General features: G+C 43.4%; 1 protein-coding gene across 6 annotated transcripts in view; it reads left to right on the top strand.

The window, feature by feature from the left end:
- The window catches only part of PDZD2 (PDZ domain containing 2), a 201,973-nt gene extending 177,519 nt beyond the window's left edge, over positions 1 to 24,454 (top strand). For 5 of the 6 annotated variants that reach the window (XM_059837120.1, XM_059837117.1, XM_059837118.1 and 2 more), the window contains 10 exons: positions 498 to 601; positions 1,336 to 1,504; positions 2,627 to 3,417; positions 4,581 to 4,725; positions 6,754 to 10,333; positions 10,952 to 11,069; positions 14,096 to 14,197; positions 16,531 to 16,801; positions 18,728 to 18,862; positions 20,237 to 24,454. In XM_059837120.1, coding sequence (XP_059693103.1) covers positions 498 to 601; positions 1,336 to 1,504; positions 2,627 to 3,417; positions 4,581 to 4,725; positions 6,754 to 10,333; positions 10,952 to 11,069; positions 14,096 to 14,197; positions 16,531 to 16,801; positions 18,728 to 18,862; positions 20,237 to 20,403 — 5,582 coding nt within the window. In that variant the 3' untranslated portion in view covers positions 20,404 to 24,454. The remainder of the gene's footprint in view (positions 1 to 497; positions 602 to 1,335; positions 1,505 to 2,626; positions 3,418 to 4,580; positions 4,726 to 6,753; positions 10,334 to 10,951; positions 11,070 to 14,095; positions 14,198 to 16,530; positions 16,802 to 18,727; positions 18,863 to 20,236) is intronic. The other variant, XM_059837119.1, reaches the window with a different exon arrangement.
- The last annotated feature ends 2,414 nt before the right edge of the window (positions 24,455 to 26,868 follow it).

A 26,868-nucleotide genomic window follows, 5' to 3' on the forward strand; every position in this document is an offset into this window, starting at 1 on the left:
ACTCTGGCATCTCTGTGATGTGTTTGAACTCCAGCATTTCCCAAAGTCTGGCAGATGAAAGCAAACTTTTGGCAATGGCAGAGTGACCAGTAAGGTGATGTTCAGACAGAAATGTTAGATGTGTTATGATCCCCTTTTTCTGTGTATCAGCTAAAAACTGCTTTGAAGTTGACCTTGCCAGTGGCTGCTGATTTGTCTTCTGAGGTTGCCCCTAGTCAGCAGCTTGCTCCAACAGATGGGGAAGACCATGTCCTGCTCCTCTCTTGCTCATAGCACTCCCCTGGGCCTGGCTGGTGTAACATGTCTCGGTGGTAACATTCCATCTGATCTGAGGGAGAGCTTGTGAAATGCTGAATAAATCTCACTTTAGAAGCAATTCAGATACTAAATAAGTGGGATTAAATGCAGCCACCAGCTCAGGAGATGAATGAGAAGCCTGTTTGATTATATGGATCACAACTTTAATTTTTGGCATCTAACTAATCTGTGTTTAACAGGAGCTGTGCAAAAAAGTCCATCTCCTAGTGTGAAGGCCAAACAAGGAGAGACCTCATCTCCCCTCAGCTGGACTATGAAACGCTTCTTGGAGCCAGCAAGCCGGGTAAAAGAATTAGATGCAATAAAAATAGAGCCTGCTTCAAACTGAGCTTTTACTGAAGCTCTTACTTGGTCAGGGGCTTCAAAACCAAACCTGCATGCTCCTTCCCTGTCACATGAGCTCCATAAAAGGGTTTGTTTCTCATGTCATGCGTTTAAATTGTGAAGAGAGCAAGTTTCTCTTTGTCTGTGTGACTGTAGCCTTTGGGAGTGATGTGCAGAGCATGGCAGAGAAGGATATGGGGTCCCACCTCCAAGGCACCCCTGCTCTGTGGGACACAAAGTTTGCAGGAAGGACCTGAGCCTGTCGCTAGAAAGCTAAGTCCCCTTATATAGCCATTGCAGTGGAAGAATCTGTTTTTCCTGGTAAAGCCAAGGAAGCCATTGACACTGTGTCTGGAGATACAAAGCCTTCCCTTCTCTCAGTGTAGAACAAAAAGAACTGCAAAAGTGAATAGTTTCATCCCTCGTTTCTGCACTGACCCACACCTGCAAAGCAGCAGGATTTGGAATTCTTTTTTATTTATTGTATTGGCTAAAAATGTGTTGGTCTGCAGTGTTTCAGACATCCAATGTCAACAGTTTGGCTCTCAGTATACTGACAAGTGCACTATTTTAAAAATAGGTATTAAACTTACTTTATTGACACAGCAATACAAGTGGTCTGTGTGGGACTCACATGCAGGCAGGGGCTTTATGCGTCAAGGACAACTGGTCACCAGAGTCACTTCTCTTCAGCAGGGATCCGTCAGCTCTGAGGCAGAGCTTTCCCAGTACTTCTCCCATGATGGTTCGAGCCATCTCCCCTTCTCTGATGCTGTCCCTGCCTCGTGTGATGAGGAGCAGCTCCGTCAGAAGAACCGGAACAGCTGGCTGGACGATGGCTCTCTTCTCCCTGGCAGCCTGAGTAAGTGATGCAAGTGTGTCTGGTCATTGGGCTAGTGGGGCAGAGTCACTGAGTGCTGGACTCCTGCACAGGAGAGTTGTGGTGGTCCCTGTGCTGGGAAGAAATGCCAGGCAGTGTATTGTAAGCCATTGTTGATTATATGAAGTTCTGGAAAATTGAAGGAATTTACAACAATCCACAGAAATGCCTGTTCTCGTGATATTTTGTTCAAAACACTGTTCTGATAATGTGAAAATTACTTTGATTGGTTTGGATTAAACTAGATTGACAGCACTGCAGAGTTTGATTTTTTTTTCAAATGACTGATCATCTTATTTATTACATTTATGGAGACTGTTCATAGCTATCTCAGAAACTTTGAGAGGGTCAATATATGTATAAAAACAAACAAATGTGCAATTTTACATCAGATATTTTGCATGTGTATCTTTCTCCCCCTAAAAACTGACTGAAAGAACCTTGTGTGTCCTTACTGATGTGCACCTGATCACAAATTCAAAGGATGTATTTGTTCTCCCTTTCCTATGTTTCTCAAGTAATTTCTTTGTCTCATCTTATTTTCTGTGGAAATAATTTAATGTTTAAAATCATTTTTACATTTCTAACTAGCCACCAAAAAAAAGCAAAACAAAATAACTTCCCACAAAGTAGATGCACTCCTTTCTAAGGAGAATGTGGGAAGGGTTCTTGGTAATTTGAAATTGATTGTTGTGTGCTTCAATCTCTGTTCAAGACAGCAATTTTTACTCTCTGTGAGTAAATGCAGGAGTCCTGAGCTTAGATTTTAAAAAAATTCGAAAGAAAATCTGTTGTTTAAACTAAAATACACATTTGAATTTGCATCCCTTTCTTCGAGTCATAGTCATAATTTAGAAATAAACTGAAAATAGAACTAGACATGCTAATGAACTGATTTGAGGAATTACCCATAAATTGTAGCTATCTGCAGTCCTCTTGATGTTTACTGTAGTTAGAGGGAGGACATGGAAAGCCTGCTTTTTGCTTTGTGAAGAAGAGTTAAGCTTCCTCTGTAAACAGACCCACATGTCTGCTGTAGTGAGATGCGCGGTGTTAAAAATCATCTGTAAGTGCAGTTAAAGAATAACTTTTTTTTTTCCCTAGCTGCTAGAGATGCAGGAGTGACAAAAGCAAATGGTTTGGCTTCTCCAGCTAGTGGGAGGTCATCTGGCCATCACAACAAGCACGTGGAGTCTGTCCGACCCGGCATCCTCAGCGACAGCCCCAAATCTGCCCGCAGCCCCTTTCACCGACAGAGGCGGGTTGTTTTCTATGATGGTGACGCCAGTGATGACGATGAAAGTTCCCACTTGCACAGAAGCCAGAGGGCCAAGAGCCAGGAGGATGCTGGCATTGTCATAACAACCTCATCTGTAGAAATCGATGATGAGAGCCAGGACAGTGAGTCATCGAGATACAGTGGCATGGAGACATCTTCCCCTGTCTTCAGCAACTCTGTGGAGTCTGCAGACAGCACACTGGAGCAAGTTGAATCTCCTTTTTTCCCCATCATAGCATTTGATTACTCAAGTGTGCCTGAAGTTCGTCTTGGCAGCCTGAGTTTGAGGGAGCTCCGGGAAGCACAGCTTGAATCCAAGAGATCTCCAAAACTTGAGCACAGAGCAGTCACTAGAGTGAAAAGCATGATGAGTACTGAGTGCCGAAGCCTTCAGAGACACAGGACAGAGGAGCATGGCTCTTACAACAAGCCTGTTGCCAGGATGCTCCCTCACAGCAAGAAGTGTGAAGCACCTGATGTGGTCGGGCAGGGCCAGGTTGAAGTCGTCACTCTGGTTCGCAATGAGCATGAGTCATTTGGCCTGGATTTGGAAATCCAAGCCATGCCCTTAAAGGTTGTCGTCACAGGGATGCGGCCAGGGGGACCAGCAGAAATGGTAATGTGTAATTTGAGTGCCTTATAGTGATGTGCTTTCCCATTGTGGGGCTGATTGTTATTATTTTCACGGTTGTTATTAAGCAAGTGGTCTGTTGAGAGTAAGCACAACTGAGGTGTTTGTCCTTCCTGGGCAAAATGTCTCACCCCATGTTGTTCTGGAGCTGCTGCTAAATAAATTGTTTCTGATTCAGAGATGCACTCAGGCTAATTTGAAGCTAAGAGAGGCAGGACACAGATCCACTGAGATGGCCCCATCCCTCCTTGCAATTGCAGTTTTGAGGGAATGCAATTTTTGTGTTTATTTTCTAACTAAGGGCAAAGACAAAATAAGTAAATCCTGGTGGCAGAGGATGGTGGTAACAAATGTATATTATGCTTTACTATTTTATATGCATGTGTCCCTGTATTACTGGGATCTGGAACCAAGAGGCTTTAGGCACTGGCCAGGTTTGCCAAGAGCTGCAGTGGAACCAGCAACACATTGCTCTTCTGCATCTCATACATGCCCATACCAGTATGGATACGTGCTTCATGCTGGTTGTGGAATTGCTGCATGCAGAAGTTCAGAAAGAAGAATAATACTCTGGTGTACAAACCTGGCTGTAGCATTTTTAATCTCATTAGCGGCCACTAGAGAAAGAGGGGATATGGCTTACCAGTTTGAATAGGGCTGTGAGATCTGGGGATTTGGGTTTTGTTCCTGCCTTTTACTCAGACTTGTTTTGCAGTATTTAGAAACAAACTTTTGCCTTAAGATATCAGTTCATGTCTGTTCACTGGTTTAAGAGAGTTCCACCTGAGAAGTAGTTCATTCATGGAATTAAAAAATGACACACAGTGTTCCAGTCCTGAAGAAGCAGGGGCTGATCCATCCCATTTCATTTAACTAAGAGGGCTATGTCCTCTGTCATGATACTCATCTCCCAGAGAAACCAGCAGATCTTTTGACCTTCCTGTTTTAGATTGATCTTTAATTCTCCTCCTGGCAGAAACACAGTCTGTTCTTTATTTATGTGCTGGCAAACTGACAGCAGTGGTACCTGTGCTCTGCAGTGACGTGAAATAGGGGATGTTGCTCATAAGCTACTAATTGCTTCTCTGCAATCTCTGCAGGGCTTCTGATGTGTATTTATAATTTCCTTAAATCTCTCTTTGCATCAGGGATCAATGGGCAAGATGGCTGTAGGAGATGAGATTACCACTATCAACAGCATCCCCGTCAGCAAGATGATGTACGAGGAAATCTGTTTGCTTATGCAGTGTCTTCCCACATCCGTAACCCTGGAGATCCAGAAGGCAGCGTCAGGTGAGAAAGCAGTTTTGCTTTTGTACCATTTATTCTGGGTACAAGTGAACAAAATGTCCTCGGATGTGCTGGGCCTGACCTTCTGCTGTCCTAGCTTTCCACATGGATTCAGAGAAGAGGACAGGGGGGCATTGTGTCTGCATTGGAGAGCCAAGCAAAGCACTTCATCACCAAGTCAAGCTTCAGAGTCCTCTCTGGCACCATGATAAGGGGAGAAAACCTACTCCTGTGTGAGGTATTCAAAGTTCCCACATAGAGCAGGTCTCTCCTGCCAGTGTTTGCAGAGGTCTGAGTCATTCGATGCAGTCCTGGAACTAAAATGGCATTGACTGTTGTCCTGACAACTCATTTCATTGCTGTGCCTGTTCATTAAATATATAGGCCCCTTATAATCAAACCTGTCTCTCTTAAATCCGAAGTGCTAATAATGTTTTTATAAATGGACAATAAGACACTAAAAACCTTTTTTCTTTCTTTTTTTCTTTCCTTCTGTTTTACTATGTCAGAATTCTCTAAAGTGCAGGAAGATGAAACAGAAAACTAAATTCTTACAAAAATGTTTATTTTTATTTTCATTACAGAAAGTTTTCTAGTGTGAGTTGAAATACTTGATACCTCCTTGCTTTCTGCTCAGGGCTGATTTATGCTTCTACAGCAATATATGAATCCCCACAGACTGTACAAGTTATGTGGTGTGGAAATGAGTGTTTGAAAAAGAAAAGCATACTTTTCAAATTCAGGAAGAACATAATATTTTACTTTGTTCTAGCTTATGATCCTCTTTGTATACCTTTGTGTACCTGGGAACCTAAAGTGCTTCCAGATGCTTGACTTCCAGTTGTTCTTTAAAGAATTCCAGGCTTGGCAGGATCTTGTTCTTCTTTCCTTAGATTGCTGTGGCTTTTCAAACCAATAGCACTGGGGCAAGGACACATTGGCAGTACGTTGTGAGGCACTTCACCCTTCCCCTTGTCCTATCCCACTGGCAAAAAAGGTGGTCTCCATGTGATCCACCATGCTGAAGCAGGGGAGTACTTCAGATTCTAATCTGGCTGCTTAAGATTGCCCTCCTGAGGTGTTTTTCCCTTGTTGATTCCAGGAGTAATCAGCACTTCTTAACATGGATACCTAAGTTAAGTGATGTAGGTAATCCTGCAGGTTTGTCTGAGAAATACAGAGATGTGCAGGCACCTTTAAATGAGCAGGAAGGGACGCTGACACTGAATAGCTTCTCCTTCTCCATACACTTTCTGGCCTCACGTCATAGTAATTGGCCTCTGGAAGACAGCTTGAATGGGGATGCATGTCTCAGAAGCAGTGTAGAGAGGTGGAATCTGGTGCGTAGGGTGAAGTGCTGGAAGCTGAAGATGTGGAGAAATGGGTGAGCAGGAATGTGCCAGAGTGCAGCAGTGACAGGGAGCTTGGTGTGCTGCCCAGGAGTGGGTTAAACATGTTCTGGAAGCCAGGAGAGGTCTGTGCCAGAAATGCAGTAAAGTCCATGTGCTTAATGTGTGCATAACGTCACCCATGCATGTCACATTGAACACCTGCAAAAGTGCTGAGGGGTCAGAGCCAAGTTATTTATGCACAGACTGTCACTGTGTTATCTGGTCACCTTTGCTATGTCAGGGCTTTCTGTGCTCCCCAGGGTCTCTGTTGGAGACTTCAGAGATGAAACAAGTGATGAGAAGCAGTGCTGCTCAGCGTGACTTACTGCATGCTGACATTTTGGTAGTTGGCTGTTTGACTGCTGCAATTTCAAAGATGAGAGTTAAACAGATCATGACTGCTCACCTTGGATAAGTGGATTGCTCCCTTCTGTGCACTACTCAAATACACATGGTTATGATTAATTTGAGTTGTTGTAAACATCATTACAGAAGAGGAGGAGTGCAGATCAAAATGAAAACATGTAGTCTATGTGGGTGTATATTTTTATAATAAAACCTGGTGTTTTCTATATCACTTCTTATATTTGACAGGATTTTGCCTCTTTTTTTCCTTTTTTTTTTTTCAATCGTGATGCAGCTGTCAGCAGATTTACAAACCTCATCCTGTCTCCAGGGGTAGACACTCAAAATCAGGCCAATGTCAACAGCATCCTCACAGCAGAGGAAGAACAGAGTTCTGGGAAGCGAGAAAGAGCAGGTCTGCAGGCTGCTGTCGGCGGCTGCGCAGCGGAGAGAGCAACACTGCCGCCTGATGCCGCGAGCAGGGACGTGCACAGAGGTGGCCCGAGGGCCAGCCGTGAGGAGGACTGCGTGGCCATCCCTGTCACTGACATCGATGACCTGCTCAGCCAGATGGGTGCCCCCGAGGGCAGGGCCTCGCGCACCCCTTCGCGCGCAGAAAGTCCCCTCCGGGACGAGTACACCACCATGTGCTGCTGTGGCACTGACGAAGGCTGCCCCGGGTCTGAGCCACGAGCACCCAAGGAGGAGCTGCTGGAAAAAACTGTGAATTGTGGAGCTAATGCACAAGGGGTTTTGGGGCTGTCTGTGTTGGACTCCATTAACACAGGCAAACTTTTTACTGTGAATAAAAACTCTTTAAATAACTATTCTAGGAATTTTAGCAGTTTAAATGAGGATGAGTTGCCTCCAGCAAACTCTCTGGAAGGTAAGAGAAGTGACCTGTTTCCAAAGTCAATGTATGGAGCTGCAGAGGATTCTCACTCGGATGCAGAGTCTGTCACAGAAGCCTTTGACAGTGCTGGTGAGGTTTTGCTAGGGCAATGTGCTGCTGCTAATGCCCCCACAGGCTCTACTGTAACAGAGTCAGATGAGGAGCAAATTGAGATTTGTTGCATGAATGACGAGCTGCAGAAGCCCGCTCAGGAGCAGCATCACACCTCTGGAACAAGCTCATCCTCACTGTCCCCTTGCAGTGGCAAAGTTTTGCAGAATGAGGGCTGTGCAATGTGTGGGTCACTGGAGACAAGCATCAACAAACTAGGTTTGGAAGATCGTGGTGGTCCCACTCCATGTCCTTCACAGTGTCCAAACGTGTCCTCTGCATCCTTGTGTTCTCCTTCCTCAGTTCTCCTGCCAGAAGAAGACATCCTAAAGAATTCAGTCAGTATCCCTGAAGTTTACTCTTTCTGTAACAATGGTGCCTTACGTACAGAAGAACAGATGGATTTGGGAAACAGTGATGAACATAAGAAATGCTGTGAATCCATTGAAGAGAAAGGGTCTCTGCACTGCAAAAAGACAAGCTTTTGCTCTGCTAGAAATGTCAATGTTTTGGAGAACAGCTTGTTTGAGAAAGAAGGATGTCATGATGAACAGAGATCCAAATCTGAAAGTGAAATGGCAGTTGATGACTGTAATCATGCTGTTCATTATTGCTCGGTGAAGAAAGAAACCAACAGTTTGTCCACCTTGTCTAAAACAGACAGCAATCATGTGAATGCATCGTCAACAAGAGGAATATCACTCAGGTCACCCTTTCCCACTAGATCTAAAGATCCAAAGGCTAATGCAACTCATGAATTGCCAGGAAAAAATGAGAAAATTAACTCTGTGACTTCAGGAAGGTCTTCAAATGGAAAAGTCCAAAGCTCAGGCACAAATCACTGCAAAGGAGCTGCAGTACCGCACAGCCCATCCTCACAGAAAAAATCCTATCAGGAGACTAAGGCAATGGCACAAAAAAGTATAATGGACACCCTTTTAAATAATCAGAAATCTAAAGCAGGACCAAAGCTAAAAGGGTTCACCATCAAAAGCAAAGCAAAGACAAATTCAGATTCTTCTGGCATTACTCCTACCAAAGTCAATGGGGTTGATCAGAAAAGGGCTTCTGTTTCTCCACAACTATCCCCCAAACTCCTGGGAAAGAAAACACCATTGTCCCGTAACTCACCTACAAACTCAGATCCTGGAAAGAGCATTTCAGCAGCCTCAAAGACTCTGAAATCAGAGCTAGAAAATAAATCATCTTTGGTAATTTCTGAAGATTCACTTCTGCCTCTCCTGAATGGCAGCAGCAGTCCAACCACTAGTGTTGAAATGAAATGTGGCTGTGGGGAGCTATCATGGGGAAAGCCGAAAGAGAAGCAAGTTTCCATGCAGGCTGTGGTGTGTCTGGGTAAGGATGCTAAGGTGGATGATTTCAGAGCCAGAGACAGTCAGTCCATAGTCACTTCACCTCCTCAGGGAATACCAAAAGCTGAATATGTAAAAGGGAGGACTGATAACCCTGGAGGAGACCTGAACACAATCAAAAGCATCCATAGTGCAGATGACCTTAGGCAACTAGATCTGCAAAAGGTAGGAACAGCTGCTGGAGCCTGCTCTTCTTCATTAGGGTCCCCCTCAGTTCAGCAGGAGCACCTGGAAGGGCAGGAGATCCAACGCACCTTCATTGAGGTGAAACTTTCTTCCTCATCATCCCCTTCCTCCTCCTCCTCCGCCTCATCCTCACCAGCATCATTTTTGCGGCTGCCATTGCTGGAGAAAGCAGAAGAGGTGAATGCAGAGGTGCCTCGGCTGACTGAGGAGATGGGGACCATGCAGTATTTCTCAAGAGGAGATACTGCTGGAGACAGACGTCTCTGTGGCTTGTCAAAACCTGTGACAAGGACCTACTCAATGCCATCCCAGTTGTCGGGTCACTTGAGGGAGGACTGCCATGTTGCAGAGGTTCACCCTGTGCAAGGCCCCCAGGGCCAAACTGCAGAGGAGAAATACCCACAGGCAGCAACAGGGATGTTGAAGATGGTTCACCTGAATCTGCCTAACAGCCAGAGTGGAAAGGAGCAGGCTTACGTCTCCAAAAGTGCCCAGAAGGTCCATGGCACATCCCCCTCAGCCAGTGACGTTAGCTACCCCACTGCTGATAAACTGAGAAGCTTCAGGCGGAATTACTATTACTATGAGCTGAACTGGCCACATGAGCCGATTTCATCCTTCTCTGTCAAACAGAGGATCAAATCCTTTGAAAACCTGGCAAATTTTGACCGGCCCTTTGTGAAGGCCATTGATATATGCTCGGCTGCAAGGTTGCCCCTTGCCAGGAGATCATGTGGTGGGTTGGCCACCACATCCAGCTCTGCTGAGTCACCGTGGGCACTGCGGCGCAGCTTGAGCTCCTACGGTGGCAGTCCCAGCCCAGCCAGCATCGTGGCCAAGTCTCCCCTTGGCACACAGCCTGTGTGTGTGACTGAGGGTAGCAAAGGGGATGCAAAGCCCCAGAGGAGCGAGGAGGATGGCGCTGGGGCAGTCATGGCCGCCTTCCCCACCTCGGCCTCCCAGGTGCGCCGCAGCCGGGGCCTGGGGCGGCCGCCACTGTCCCGCTCCAGGCTGCGGGAGCTGAGAGCCCTCAGCATGCCCGACCTGGACAAGCTGTGTGGAGAGGACTTCTCAGAGCCCCCACAGGCCGCCTGCTTCAAGACAGAGCTGGAAATCACGCCCCGCAGAGTCCTTGGCACACCTGCCCAGAGCGGGGCAGCTCCAGCAGCCCGCTGCAGCCCAGCGGAGCTGGGTGGGATGGAAATGAGAGCCTGCAGCCCCCGGGACAGCGGCTCAGGGACGCCGGGCTCTGCCTCGGATGATGACATGCCCCATGGCATCTCTCTGGATGGGCGAAGCAGCTGGTCTATCAGGTTGGTGTCAGCTTTGCTGTCATTTTTTCATCCCTGCCCAAGGCAATGCTTCCACTGTGCCGCAGGTCTGCCCCAAAGCATGTTTCAGCCTTCTGTCCCCTCATAGTCTGGGGCTGCCATTCATGACCTTGATGCTTTGGAGCTGCCATGCTGCTGTGTCTTGGCTTCAGTACAGAATTAAACATTTTATCCTGGAATGGTGAGGCTCCTTTTCTGTGGCCCCTCTAGCTGGTTTTGGTCAGTTTTTGGGCATGTTACAGCACAGCAGTAGTGGTGGAGAGAAGGCTGCACAGCATTGCCTGCCAGCACAGCCTGTGGTGACAAATGAGCTTGTTGTCCTGCCAGAAGTAGTCTTCAGATGTAGCTGTCTCCTGTTAATGTCTGTTGCTAAAACCATTAGGGAAGGATGAGGGGAACAGAACAGGGACTGACTTTCAAAGTTATTCTTAAATAATCTTCTCTGCCCCTTACTATTCTCCCAGCATACACCATTTCTTACCAGTTTTCAAGATTCCTTCTTTATCATTTATCCTAATACAGCCTACACTGTATACATGAAATGTATCTCTACAAAGTTGGGAAATACAGAGCTCTTCTGTCTTTTTATGTTTATTTTAGTTTGGATCAGCTGCTCATCTCAAGCCTGGACCAGCAAAAACTGCAATCTGTTTTGTCAGTGGTAGTACCAAAATGTGATGTTGCTGCTATGCTCCAAGAAGTCAAAGCACAAGTAAAGGTAAAAACCACAAGATAAAACTGGGTTATTGGTGGATTTTTGAGGGTTTTCTTAAAGGTAGATAAAACCTTTTCCAAACTGTTTCAGGGCTCCTCCAGTAGTCCCATGACAGGCTATTACTATCAACTGTAGTTGATGTTAATTTTACTAATGCTGGTTTTAAATGCCTGCTATAAACCTGTGATAATTTGGAATTGCTTTTTGTATAAGGAAGTTCAAAAGTAGTTGTGAGTCACAATAAATAGACCTATTTTAAGTGGAAAAGTATTCCTCCATCTGGACTCCCCAGTAACTGCACATCAGAATTTGTCTTTCCATCAGCCATCTAGGTCAGACTCAGTTTCCCCACTGTGCAGGGAATGCTCTGCTCCTCTTTGTGCCTGGTGCCTTTTGCTAGAAGCTGCAATCAAGAAATTGAATTTATTTTGTTCAGTGCTGAACTTGAACACCAGAATGCGGCTGCTGAAGGTTTTATAAGAGACCCCTGTGACCTTTCTGTTCTCTTCTGTGGAAACTGTTTTTTGTATCAAGATAACCTGCTTCATTATGTAGGTGTTTGAAGAAGGCTTCCAAAGTGAAGTGCCTGCCAGAGCATTACTTCCCTGCTTTTGGTGTTTCTGTTTGTGGGATACATCCACATCCTTTTTAAATCAGAACAGAAGTTGATAAAATAATGACAGTGCTGGAAGGGAAACTGCCATCTGGTCTGCATAACTGCTGGCTGAGCTGCATCTAGAGTGTTCTTGAGTTTTGTTCACAAAGATTGCAATTTCAAACATAGAACAGACTGGGGGGAAAAGGACCTCCCCAAAATATCCAGCTTTATCTCCTTCCAGGGGACAGCACAGCTAAAGAATGCAAGTCTCAAAAGTTTGGTGAGCCAAGAGGGCTAGCTAGGTTTACTGATAAAATTAAGATTGGATTGCACAACTGGACAGAGGTAATTAAGTGTTCTCTAAAGTATTTTGAATGTGTTTTTTGAGAGATTATTTATTTATGCCACTTTTCAAAGCCTGAGAGCTCAAATATTTATAAAGCTGAATGCTTTTTGGAATGCACTCCTTGTCTGCATAGTTTCTTATCCATATTTAAGCCCAGTGTGGCACATACTCTGGAAAATTTTGTGCTATTCAAATGGTGGATTTTGAATGTACAATAGAACAGTTATTCATAGTTATCCAGTTGCTGAAAAATGAGACAGACTGCCTGATTTGGACTGAGAGCTTCTCTGGGAAGACTTTGTCACCATCTTTTGCATTAAACAGTGCTGAGTTTACTGCTACCATTTAATAAATGCTACTAGTATTAATTAAAAAAAGGTAATTTTATTTAGGTCTCTATAACTGGTATCTTTGTCTAATAGACAGAGATGATTACTGGAGGCCTGGTGTGTCCTTTGTGTGTCCAAGTAAAGCAGTAAGCATCTACAGCCAGGTCTCTGCCCAATATTATGTGTGCTGGCAAGGAGCAGCTTTGAGGGCTGGGGAGGGAGGGAATGCACCTTGGGAATGGGAAGCCAGTGTCCAGACTGTGTTGTTGACTGGCCCAACACATATGATCCTTGGATAACTCTTCTAAAATCTGAACTTCTGACTTTGTTTCCTTCCTTCACCAGTGTAAACAAATTAAGTTGAGATATCACAGGTTGGGAAGAGCTGATCTCTTGAAGGAAGCTATCTCTCTTAAAAGTCAAAGATATATGTGTTTCCATTGCTTGGAAAGGGGCTAGTCTAGTTACTTAACTGATTTTATTATTTCTAGCCAGACATAAAGATGTTCTCACTTGAGCACAGGTGAACCGGGTCTTAGCATTTACAAAACTCTGTGGACAAAGATGTTCTGGCCTCACTGCTCCTCTCTCCTTGAGTGCTGATGGATCAGGATGGAGTGATGTGGAGCAGGATGACATCAGTTTCTGACATTGCAGGAATGTCTCTAGTGTAGGAAATCTCCCACAGACACTATGTGGCAGAGAAACATGCCATGAGACCAAGAATTTGACTGTTGTTTCACCACAAAGTCTAATGACCTGTGGCTCCCTGTGCTGTCTGAAACAAAAGGCAAATGCTGAATTAATATGTTTAGTGAACTAAATGTATCATTTAACACTAAACAGATTAAGAGATTGGATTCTAATGATTTGCTGTTACTTTGAGTATTGACAATTTCTGGAAATAACTGGTGTTAAATGGGATCCTGGGGAAACACTGAGAAGTCTGCTTTCTACTTCCTACATCTGATGCTCTGCCCCACAGATAAGTACTACGTGCTTGCTCCACCAAATTCCTTTCTGTAGGTCCCCTTACACCACAAAATGTGATCTCTGTGACAGTGTCAGACTTGTTGGATGCAAACCTGCACCAATCTTTTTTCCTGTGCAGAATGCTCCCATTTCTACAACAGCACAGCTCAGTTGTGTTTAGGTCACTAAACTTCAGGCTCCTTACTTTCATCTCCCATGAGAAAGATTTTTCTGCTGTCCTATCTGACCTTCCCAAGCTTCAGTAATGTAGGCACTCCCCCTTGCAGGATTGTGCAGCCCTGCTGAGAAGAGGGTGATGCAACTGCCCTGCATTACATCTATGTTACTCTTTCAAAGAAGAAGAAATTGGATAACACAAGTGTTAGTAATTCACTGAAGAGTACAGTGCTTGGTCCAGAAAGGTGTACGGGAATATTTAATTTTGACTGTAAAATGTTGAACAATGCAAAACTGACTACAGCCTGTAAAAATTAGACTGCCCAAGGTTTAATGCCATTTCACTACCTTAGTTTTGACTTTGTTTCCTAGCCTTGGACTGACTGAAGAAACCTTTCTTGTCACCTGAGTTCTTCTAGAAGGCTGCTTCATTCTGTAACATGAAGTGAATGCATTTAATATCTCAGTTTTAATTCCTTGAATTGTCTTTTTCCACCTGCCACAATTTGTGGGTACTGGGAATTTGCCATTTATATGGGTACTTGGTCTTAATCTTTGGTTTTGTGTTTCTTCTTCCCCTTCCTGTGCACCTCCATTTTTCTTCTAGAGCAAAGAGGACACATACTTTGTAGTCTTGCACAAAGAAGAAGGAGCTGGCCTGGGATTTAGTGTTGCTGGAGGAATAGACTTGGAACAGAAATCAGTCACAGTAAGTGATGGCTGCAAGTCATTTTTCTACAAAGCTCACTTTAAAGTAGGCTGGTGATTAGATCAAGTGCTCATTTATCAAGGCTCACTGCAAGTCATTCACAGTGTCTCTCAGAAGCAGCAGCTTACCATCTGCTACTGAAATCAGTGTGTCTGGGAAGTGTAATTTTTATTATTGGAGATGGATATCAATTATGCTTTCAGGCTTTAAAAATCTGTTACTGGATGGGGTGGGCTAGATCTAAATCCTATGCATGTAAATAAAATTCTGCATGCAGGTGCAGTGCACACAGCCTTTTAGGGGAGACTTTAATTTCCAGCCCTTGAAAGGAAACTGTGCAGCAAAGTTTTTGAAGGATTTTTCAGATTGCAAGACCAATTGTTGCAGACCTCAGCAAACATTATGGATTTCATGTCACGAGTCTGTTTTGAGTTAGTAAGACCTGTAGGTGGTCAGTAAATGAGGGTTGTTGTCTGGTTAGGGTTTTTTTAAGTCTTAAGCAGCATTCTGAACCAAGGATAGTGTCCTATTAAGATACTGGCATGTAAAAAGTGACTGTTCAAAAACAGATCAGTGAGACAGAAAAATAAAAAAAATCCTCATGTCCTGTGTGATTTTTTTTTTTTTTTAAACACAAAATATACATTTAAATTCTGCCCTGAGAGAGATCTATTAAATGCTGAGGTTAGAAGTAGGGTATGTCCTCAGTTTTGGGGCCTGCAGAAGCCCTTGCAGGAATCTTCTGGGTTTTGCATTTAGACAAGACCCATATAAATAAATGTATTTTATATTAAAGTGTCATTAAGAATATGGTCAAAATCTAGAGTGCACACCTCTACTTCTCTCACTGTTGAAGTTGTTCCTTGTCTCTGGCCCAAACAGTGGCAGCTCTGAGCAAGAGGAAGGCTCTACAGTATCCCACCCAAGAGAGTTCCTTAGAGAATTCCTTACCTAGAGATTGCGACACAACCTAAAAAATAAGATTTTGAGCTCGCTCAGACTGAGGAACTGATGACGTCCTTTTCCTGAATTCTGTTAGCCATGAGACCAATTGAGTGTCAGTTCCTATATTTTCCTGATGCTTTTTGTTCAGAGGGTGTAAAGGGATCTTAATCATGTTCTTGACCTACTGGGATTCTGGGTCCTAGCTAGATTTAAGGTTGCCACAGGGTGCTGAGCTGCTCAGATGGGCTGTTATATCCACACTTGGGTGAAGAAATGGAAATGCCTAGTTAGCTTCAAGGTACTGAGGAGGTGAGCAACTGAGGGAAGGCAGCATATTTTTGGGCATGACCCCTGTATTCCACTTGCATTTGCATGCCTTCGTCTGTTATTGAGGCTGTTATTCCAGCTTTGAATGCTGGCTTAGACTGGCTGGAAATTTTTCTCATTGGATCTGTGGGGTTGTAGCAGGTGCCCATCTCAGCATGGCCCTACAATGAGATGGAATAGGAGCCAAAAGGCTTCTGATGCCTTGATGCTCATCTGGGTATTAGGATAAATTCCTAAAGATAATGCAGAAATGTGTCCACAGATTTGCTGCCTTGAACATTTGTTTGGCAGACCTAGTACTGTCTCCATGGGAAACCATATTCTGGCTGCTAAAATTAGAGTGCCTAATAGGCAAGTCCTTAAATACTGGGTCTTGAGTCTTTTAGTCTGTTGCTTTTTGTAAATGATACACATCTAAACTTGCTGGAAGTTTTCTCAAAGTTTAATCCACCCTGAATAGAGTATTTTTTTCTCTAGAAAAATGCATTTCAAGCTGCTAATTCATCCTTTTCCATCTATTTGCATGATATTTGATCAGCCATATTGAGGCAAACAATTAAATACTTGTACAGCTGCAGTAAGTCAGAGCCTTTCTGTGCACAGATGTTTAGAAATGTGCATTTGAAAACAGCACAGGATGCATGTCCCAGCCAGTGGGAACTGGGGGAGTGGGTGTTGCACACCACAGTATTCTTGGTGGTTGCTGTGGCACAGACATGGATTTAACCTCTGTGTCACTTAAAATATGTTAACTGAAGGCCTTTGAGGAGTTTAGTGAAATCATAAGTGATTTGTGATATTACATTCCCTAGCTGGTTTTGGTTATCTTTGTCTTAGAAATGACCATTCAATAACATCATCTCTGAATTCCCCCATGCCCCAATGGAGCTCTGTCTAGTCACTTTGAGGGTGTTCACTGGAGCAGATGCTGTGTGCTTGTTAACCAGGTAGTGGGCACTGGCTGCAGATTTTGGCAGTGTGTCTCTGTTCAGTGTGGCCTGTGGAATGCTGTGTGTGGTCATGAGGTTAAGGCAACCTTGTTAAAATTACCTTTCTTGTAGGTCCACAGAGTATTTTCAAAGGGAGTGGCATCTCAAGAAGGGACTATCCATCGAGGAGATCTTGTTCTGTCAATCAATGGCAAATCTCTGGCAAACTCTGTCCATGGGGATGTCCTGAATACTCTTCATCAGGCAAGGCTGTACAAATATGCAGTCATTGTCATCCAGAAGGAAAAAGACAAAACAAACAATTCCTCCAGACTTGAGATATCAGCTACTGGCAGAAAATGTGTGGGGTCTGGAAAGGATGTTTCCATGGAAATAGGAACAGGTATGATCTTAGTCCAAGAATAGTTGGAAGGATTCCTTTGCAGAGCAGACTGAAGGGAAAAATGTCAATGTGTTTTAGATTAAGAGCGTCTGTGCCTTATGTGATTGAAGGGAGAAAATTAAATTACCTTTAAATTCTATTTGTTCTCTTTGGAACCTAAATACAGTTTGGGGTTTGGTTGTTTGTGTTGGTCTTTTTTTTAGTTATTGTAACAAGGTGCAAACTTAGAAGACCTAATTTAGGGTTGAATCCAATTTCTACTTAGGTAAGTGGTTCCACATATTCTTCCAATCCAGGATAAACTCCTTTTAAGTAATAACAGTAGTCAATGCAAGACAGAAAACAACCAGAAATAATTTTTAAAAATGTTAAAAAGAAAGTTCCATGCCCTGCCATTTATTAAGCGTAGGGACTAAGCTTGTTCTTTGTAAAAACAGATTTCACACTGTTTCTACTAGAAACATAGAAAACAATTTTTTTTTTATTGCAGAAAATGGAAGTAAGCCTACTGAAGTCAGCCATCCCATAGGAAAAGTAGGGACAAATGGTTTAAGTGGAAATGTATTAGTGGAATATTAGGTTCCTGTTCAGTAACAAGACAGCATTTTGGTGTAAAGGCTGCACCTGGGGTGTTAGGAAGAGACCCCTTAAATTTTTTTTGAGATTTAAGACCCAAACCCCTTCCGCACTTATCTAGATGGTGCTGCTTGGGAGCAGGGCATGACCAGGGGCTTTCCCCTGCCCCCTCCAGGGCGCCACCAGTCACTCAGCTCTGTCCACCCCGAAACAAGGACACAGAGCTGCCACTCAATTCTTTTTAATCTGTTGGATATAATCATTACTATTCTTACGGGGATTTTTTTTTCTGCAGCAGTTTCTTTTGTTTTATGTTTACACTGGGTTTTATGATATGACTTTGTAACACAGCTTAAAAAAAAAAAGAAAAAGAAAAAAAGCACTCTGTTAATTAATGGATCAGCCTTTCTGGAATTGCTCCCATGGATATAATCTGTGTAATTACTTCAGAATCCCTCTCTGCCCTAAACTCCTTACATCCTGCACCCTGACAAATGCAGAATATCTGCTGGGTCCAGGCACTAGGGGGCAACATTATCTCATAAACAAAATAGTGTTGGGTTGTTCAGAATGTCTTTCCATCCTTCCAAGCTAAGGGCATCACCAGATGTTTTAGATAACCTTTAAAGCTGTCCAAGATAACAGTTGCAGTAATTTGTGATAACACAGACTACCCAATTATTACATTCACACAAGGCAAAGAGGATCCTGCTTTCAAAAACTTCAGATTTATTTCCTCCTAACCAAAATCATGTTTTAAGTCAGCTACAGCAATATTGCACTTCAGAAATATCTGCTATGTAGGAGACATGGTACAACTACAGTTAATTATAATTAAATACATAGATAAGAGACCAGAAACAATCTTTCACCCTAGTAAGTGATTGCAGATTTTTGCTGAAGAGGATGGAACATGTTTGCTTAATTAGACATTTCATTCATTCCTGTTACTTAAAAAGATGTAATTCATTGAGTAAGAAAAGGGAGCAAATGAAAGAAAAAGAAATGCTCTCCACTCCCTATTTTTGTATTTTTTCAGTTATTTTGTTGGTATTGAGAGTATTTGCTAAATTTTCTAGGTATAATTTTGCTCAAAAAAAAGATGCCTTGGCAGGTTTTTGTTGAACATGTAAAATGAAAATGTCCCTGTGTGTAAATGCATTTTGTACTGTCTCCCATTCACAGCTACAATAGAGCACCTTCCCTTCTGAGAAACTTGGTGGCATCTCCTTGTCTGAGTAACTGAACTCTCAATTGTCCTGTCACTGCACCAAAAGCAAAAACCAACCAAACACAACTTGCTATTTACTGTTATCTGCATAACAAGATGCTGTGCATGTTCAATTGCAGATCCAAACCTGGACATGAATGATGTCATCTGCGTTGAATTATTGAAAACCTCTGCTGGTTTGGGATTCAGTCTCGATGGTGGAAAAGCTTCCATTGCTGGAGATAAGCCCTTGCTTGTAAAAAGGATATTTAAAGGTACTACATGCATGCAGTGAATGTTATCCCATTTTCCTTTTGTCTGTGTGTTATACAGACAGTTCAATTACTGTGCTCAGCATTTTTTTGAAGCAGGGGTGGGTTTTGTGGCGCTCATTTATTGCCACTTACTAGGCCAAAGTGGTCATTTAAAGAAAAACGCTCCTGGGAATGGCTAGGGATTGCATCTGCTAGTAAATGTGGAGCAATCTACTTTACTAAGTATGGGTCTGTCCACTATTCTAGACATTAGACTATAGCAGCAATCATCTATACAGTGGTCTGAGACATTCATGCCTTATCCAGTTCTCTTTAATAAGCAATGCATAGTGTATATAATCAGCGTGGTACTGAAGCACCACCCTGCATTATGCCCAGTTATGAATTTTACCATATTTCTATCTCTTTGTTTTCTTTTTAAATGGTAATATTGGGTTTTGCTAAGAATATGGGATATTTGTAGTCAGAAACTGCCGTTGTGGGTGCTTTGTTTGTCAGCAGGTAGTTAAACTTATATAAACCATACATAGAAAGAAAACAAATCCCAGAACTATGCTGTCATTTTCGTATGTCATATGTCAGTTTAGAGAAAAACAAGGCCCTTTCTGAAGGTGGCTGAAACTCTGGACAAAACTACGTGTGCACAGCATTTTTACAGAATTACTTTTTAGTGATTTTTTCCCTCATCAAGATAAAAAATCAAACACGTATTTACTGAATTGTTTACTAGTTTCTATGTGTGTGTGTGTGTGTTTTTCCCCTCTCTAGAAAGTGCTTCTTAGGGTAAAGGGCATGTTTAATTTTTGAGCTCATTCATTTACATCCTTACATACGGTCCTTTTCCCATCCCTGTGATGGCTCATGCTAGTTTAATTATCATTACAGAAAACATACTTTCATCAGCAGTGAAGGGTATGCGTATGCCTCTCTCTAGAAGCTTTCTGTGAGTGGTGTTTGTCCAAAGTTTGCTGTCAGTGTTTGATTTGTTCATCCCAGGTTTTACAGTCTGCTGCATTACTTGCCTATTACCCTGTTAAAGCTGAGAAATACATCCATGCCACATACAGCCTTCATGGTTATTTTATCAACCAGGTTTTCTTACAACAACAGAGTTGTAAGCATATTTCATACACTTACATTGTTTCTTTCAAAACCAGACATCTTTTCTGAGAACAAGGCTTATCTTGGTTACAATAACCTTTTCTGTGAGATGCTGATGGGGTAGCTTGCTAGAGCTGGGGTGAAGATTAGTGAGTTGTATTGAAATTGGATGAAGTTGGAAAAAATGGTTTATTTCATCCCAATGGAAAGCAGATTTTTGTGGGCTCACTTCTTTTTCTTTTAACACTGACTTTTCCCCACTTTTGCTTCTAGGTGGTGCTGCGGAGCAATCTGGAAACATAGAAACTGGAGATGAAATTCTTGCTGTTAGTGGGAAGTCATTAATTGGGCTCATGCATTACGATGCCTGGAACATCATTAAATCTGTGCCAGAGGGGCCTGTTCAATTGCTAATCAGAAAAAACAGAACTGCAGTATGATGGAAACACTACGTCTAATCACACTTGCTAAGACAAACCATTTATAACTGTCTAAAAGCTGTCTTTGCTTATAAAGCCACACAGAAGTGTCTTAATGCTTTACAGAGAGGTGCTAAGAGCCTTGGAGAACCACTGAGCAAGCATGTGATGAGCTTCAAAGATCTCACCTAATGATTGGGGATGAAGGAAGCCAAAAGTTAGAGACAATTTTGTATTATGGGGCAGTTTTATTGGAACTTCAAGACCTCTCCTGGGTTTGATTTAAAGTATTTTGACTGAGATAAATAACACTGTGCCTGTCCCTGATATTTTTAGTATCTTGCAGAGTGTTGGTAGTAGAACTTGTTGGTTGCCATCCTGTTGACAAGGGTGGGTTTTAGACTGTACTATATCACTTAGCTGTAATAAGACTTAAGGACACTTCCTTGGGGTCTGGTCCTTTTTTTTGTTGTAATAAGAGAATGTCTGGAACAATCTCACTTTATTCTTCTAAGTGCAGTTTTGCTAAAAGTGCATGACAAAAGAGTATAATTTTGCACAACTTGTATGCCTAAAATACAAGCATTTTATTGCAAAGCTGAAAAATCCTCCTTAAATTAATGAACTAACTCAGCATCCACCACAACTGAATCTACTTCTAGGTGCAACTTGTATCTGAAAGCACTTGGTGTTAATGCAGTAGAAATCTGTAAGAAAATCATGTCCATATAATAGGTGATTGTCCACCAAGATGTATACTGAGTTGTTAGTTATGATTAAAATGGGGGCGATAAAAAGCTGGGGTCTGAATTTTCAAATTTAGGCTTCTAATGTTAGGCACCTTTAAAATATATATATTTTTAAAAGGGGGATAATTTCAGGTGCTGAGCACTTACAGATCCCACTGACTTCAGTGACTGCTAAGAACGTCTGCAAGTTGGGCTGCTTTTATTTATCTTCAAGAGGTTTAAAGCTGCCCAACTTGAAAGACTCAAGCTGAAAAGTGGTGATCTGAAAATGGGGATTATAACAGATTAAATCTGAGCTGGCCATATTTGTGGTGGCTTTTAATTGGTCTTCTTTGTTTTCTCCTGTTCAGTATTTATTTTTGCTTGTGTGAGAGTGGGTTGAGAATATGTGTGTGGATGATGCAAGTACACCCAACTGTGTCAGGACTGGGTTGATACTGAGGGTTCTGAGTGGTGAAAATGAAAACTCTTTGTCTAGGTGGGAGAAACCATGGTGTTGGGCACAGCAAAAGAGAAAGGGTTGCAATGCCACAGGAGCTTAGTTTGGATTTTCTCACCTCTACTCACAGAAGAGGTATCAGTAGTGGGCCATGCTGCTTAGTCTGCTGTGCTGGGAGGAGAGTGTATGGGTGCAAGAGATTAGACTCTGTTATTTCTCTTCCTACATCTGGGATAGCTGAACAACATAAAATGCATACAGGAGGAAATGGGCCAGTGTCCTTATCAGCTGAGAACAAGTTGTTTGTTCCAGAGTGCTCAGGTTGTACATCACATTAGGCTGGAGAGTGCTTGCAGCCAACATCCCCAGGGTGAAGAGTCTTCAGCCTGGAACCAGTCCAAGTCTGAAGTGCTGCCTCTGTTTCAGTGAGCCAAGACACTGCGTAGCTGTTACAAAAAGGTCTGGGCTTGTCACTTGGCCCTTCCCCAAGATCATACTGTAGTTCAGTTTATTTACATTTATTCAGCAGTGCTTGAAGCAATTGCTTCCAGGTTAGTGGAGCACTCGCTTGGGTTCATCTCTGTGACAGCTTCATTAGACTGCAGCTCATGATGAGCAGAAAAAAATTCAGTTCTGCAAGGCAACCTGAGACCAGATGAACAGAAAACCTGTGCAATGCTTGCCTGAAATCAAATAAATAGGTTTAATTCTTTTTCAGTGACGTATTAGCACGTGAATCCAGGGAGAGATGCAGCTTTTGGTTACAGGAAAGGCAATACTGTATGTAGTCCTACAGCTCCTTTGCCTGCAGGATTTCTGCTGAAACTAATTCAGGTTCAGTGCTGTGAGATGACTGTGGAGTTGGGTCCCCTGTGAACCCAAAGCTCAGCCACTCTGTCGGGACTGGTCCATGCCTCCAGTCACCTCCGTGGTGGGAGAGGCTTCAGGAGGATGCAGCTCTTAGGGCTGGAGGACCACACAGATTCCAGGCCAGTGATGGGATAGAAGAGGTTACCCCTGCATATTTGCAGAAAAACAGGGAGAAGATAATTCAGCAGGGACAGCTGAATGGTGGGGCCTTGTTCAGGAATGACCAAAATCCGACTGTCATAGAGTGTATAATAGATACATAAAATGCATGTGGAATTTAATGCAGCATAGTGAATGCATACCTGTATACGTATAGTACGTGCAGTGCAGTACTGACTTTTTGCTACTTTAATGTGGTAAATCACAGTTGTGTTTTAGGCAATGGCATTTTTTTCAGTCCACAGTCTAGAATTCCGAAGGTTCCATGGCAGGGAGGCATATGTCTCCCTCACTCCTAAACCGGTGTGAGCTCAAACGTAAAGTCTTCATTTTGTAAATTAAAGTTAATTTGAGGTGTCTTAAGATGATACGTGGTGGTATTTTCAGATGCTAATTTGCAGGTACTGTTCATTGTGCGTGATTTAGAAGGCTTTTTTTTCAGTAATCAGATACTGTTCAGTATTTTATTTTACATGCACGTAGATAAGTGTTGGCTGAGTAACAGCAAACAGAAATGGGGATTTTTGTGTGTGATTCAGTAGTAGCTATAATTTAAAAGATAGGTTTAATGTTTAAAATCTGATAATAGTTACTATGGGTAGAAAGATAACACTTCTCTACTAACATTAGAGCAAGCAGAAGAATTGTATTTAACCCTGATTGTTTCTGTTCCTGAAAATACCTTTTTTTTTTTTCCCTTGTGAAAGAACATCTTCACTGATGTTGGTATGATTACAGTAGCATTTCCTGACATCTCTCTAGGGGTGACATGCCCTGAAAAAGCTCCAGGATTTATGCAGTATGGGTGTCTGCTTTATTGCAGACAAGATGGTTAGACCAAGCAGATGTAGTAAATTTTTGGTTACACACCTGGCAAAGTAAATGTTCTTTTTCTGAGAGCCTGGTTGCACTAAAATGATGGAGGACGTTGCATTAGTTCATCGGTATTCAGTAGGATCACAACCATTTTTCACCTTGCTGTTTGCATATCAGTCCCCATGGTGATCCTTCACCCTGCTGGAGTGTTGGCCAAACTCTAGGAGAGCCAGAGACTTGGCAGCTACATCCTAGGAGACCAAAAAATCAAGATGAAATTATGCATTTCTTCACCAGGGAGCTGAAGGCATTCCAGACAAGGGGAGTTTCCTCCTAGATGGAGAAGGTTTAGAGCTTTGGTGCATCCAGGCCTGGGGCAGCTGAAGGGGCACATCATGGGTATGAGAGCAGTGAGATACTGCCATTGCATATTCTGCAACCTTTTGTACCTGGAAGCTCTTTCCAGCTTCTCTAGGGACTGCATCTGTATTGAAAACTCTGAGATTAGGGAGGGAAAAACATTTGATCATTTTCTCGCTAAAAAAATAATAGAAGGACAGATAATTATTAAGAAACTGTTAAGTGATTAATATTTCCTAATGACCCTCACTTAAAATAACCCTGATAAATGTTCTGCAGTGGTTCTTGTCAAATTCTGAAGGAAGTGTTCCCAGATGGGAATGTTTACCTGTTTCTATGTTTAGGTTATGTAAATGTACAAGTGAAAATATTGATGAAGAGTAGACTAGCTCATGAGAGAAATGGGGATCCCACTGTAGGTAGATTTTGTGTGTTAGTCTGATACACTTATTGTATAATATTGTATATTTACACTTTTATTTATATAAATAAAACTTCTTTTAATTAAAATTGTTTAATATGCCTTGTATATTATAAAAAAGTCAGTGCAATAACATTAAATAGATTGTACATTTTTTGATTTCTGTCCCTTCTATGTCAATCTGAATTGCCATAAACTGTTTTGCTTGGGTTTTTTAGTGATTTTGAAAATAAATTGTATCCTTAGTACTCCTCTAGATATTTAATTTGTTATGTCAGAGTCTGTCTGGTCCAGAGCTGGAACTAGCATCACAGGGACAAGCATGTCAGGGAGAGCAGTCAAAGACTGTGTAAATGCTATCCAGATGTATATCCAAGCTAGAATGAAAATAGTACCCCCTTAAAAACTGCCACTGTGAAGAGGACTCAAGCATTTAAGAAATTGTATGAGATGTTTTATACACTCTGCTTCAGTATCTTGTTTTTTCCTGTCCCTGTTCCAGGAAAATGTGGAGTTTTCATCAAAGCAGCAGTCCCTGGAGCATGCTGCCTATAAACTACCTCCTGCCCAGACCCTGGGCTGTAAGGGAAAATGGATTGTATGTGTAGAGAATGATTTTATAAAGCTAGGCCTAACCTGGGATTTGTTCTAGTTTCCCACCTACTCTGGGGATAAAATTCCCTTCAAAGCCACAGTGAGTTGGTGGAACAGGCTGGGCTGGAGACATTCTGTGGATGGAGTGGAGCTGAAGTAGAGCTCAAACTGGGAGGTGGAGACCACAGCCTCCAAACTGGGGAGATCAAGTGGGCCACTCTTTTAGACCCAAGTCACTTCCCAGTCACTGCACAGCAGGCCAAAGCAAGCCTTCCTCACGGAAAGATGAGCCAGCCCAGAAAGTTCTCTCAGCCGCTCTGATGTGTGGAATGCTGGAGGTGCCCAGAATGGTAGGCTGCCTGGCAGCACACGGACACGTCAGCTGATGGCTGCGGGGAAGGCTGAGCTGGAGGAAGGGCCTGGTGAGTTGGAGTGTTTATATCAGCACTGCAGGCTTGTGTGGATTGCTCTGTGTTTGCCTGCTGGGTTGGGCACTGGCAGCAGCACTCCCACGTGGCACAGGGCAGTCCTGACCTTTCCCTGGTGTACCCATGGCACTCGCCTGTGCCTTGTGCCAGGCCTGGCAAGCCTCACCATTTCCTCCTGCGCACAGTGCAGCCTGAAAAGGGCCAGGTGGGGTTTTGTGCGAGGGGAAGGAAGGCATTTGCCCTCCTCTGCCAGTGGTGTAGAGGGCATTTCCCTCATGCCCAGGTTTGTGCCCCAGAAGCCGCTGTGCTTGCTTTCAGTTTCCTTCTCTGGGTGCCAGGCTGCAAGGGTGCAAGTGAGCAAGAACCGCTAAGCTCTCAGCTTCTGGTGACTCATCCTGTGGGAAAGACCAGTGTGGCTGGCTCCCAGCCTGCCCTCTGGGCACGTGGTCTCTTTCCTGGGCTGGAGGGGAAGAGGAGGAGCTTTGAGGTATGCCTGTTTTCCATTTGCCTTGGGACTTTTTTTTCCCCCATCCCTCTCCCTTGCACACAGCTGTGATGATGAGGGATGCCGCAGAGTCTGTGCTGTTGTGTAGTGAAACTGCAAGGCATAAAGCCAGCAGATTGGGAAGGAGGAGGATGGGAAGCTGTAGGATGGTGTGTGTAGTACCCTCAAGCTTGGTTCAGCACATCTGTCCCCAGCTGGAGCCTGGCTTCTCCCCCCAGGGCCACGTGGTGAAAAGGAAGAAGATATTTTCAGTCATAATTTCCTCTGCCTTTCCGCTCCCCGCTGCTGTCGCCAGTGCTGGGCCAGCCCAGCTCCTCTCCTCTCTTTCACTGACTCCCCCTTATCCATCTTCTTGTCTGTCCTGATTTCTCCAACACATGGCCTGAGCTGGGGTTAGCAGACCTCAAACCTCCACGCAGCCTGGCTCTTGTAAGATTAATCTTTAATATCTTTAATTGAAATCTTAATTGCCACAGCTAAGTAAAGAGGAATACAAAAGCAAGAAGACACTATAAACTTACCTGTGAATCGATTAGTACATGTGACTTCATTTATCCACCAAGACATGTGAAGTACTAGAAAATTTTTACTTCTCTCAGTTGTGAAAGCCTTAGGGCACAGGAAAATGAGGAACTTGAAACATGATTCTACCTAAAAAGTTACATTTCATTTCTCTTTTTTTTTACAGCTTTGCTGCTGTCCCGTTCCCTATTGGCATCACTGAATGCAACCTGAATAGGGTCTGTGATTCTGGTGCATCTGTTCCTTCATCTCTATTTCCAGGAATGTATCAAAAATGCCACTTCACCACTTTTGGCCAGACGCTAATGGTCGCTGTCCCCAAGCTGGGATGCTATAAAGGAGGGCCCTTGGGGAGAAGGTTCCCACAGGCCACCCTGAAGTCTGTGGCTGACCAGGAGCAGGGCAGGTGGTGGCTGGGTGTGACACCCATGAACACAGAGGCGTGATGCCACAGGGCAGCACATCACTGCAATGACAAAAAGAAGTAAAACCTTCCCAGACCATGCCCTGGGCTGCACTTCATGGTGCCCATGGCCATGCAGGGTCAGCCACAGAGACAGCCATAGCTGCACAGGTGGCAGGTCTGCCCTGCTGCCTCTGTGCTGCCAGTCCCTGGCCCATGC

Source organism: Haemorhous mexicanus, chromosome Z (assembly GCF_027477595.1).
Source record: "Haemorhous mexicanus isolate bHaeMex1 chromosome Z, bHaeMex1.pri, whole genome shotgun sequence".
NCBI lineage: Eukaryota > Metazoa > Chordata > Aves > Passeriformes > Fringillidae > Haemorhous > Haemorhous mexicanus.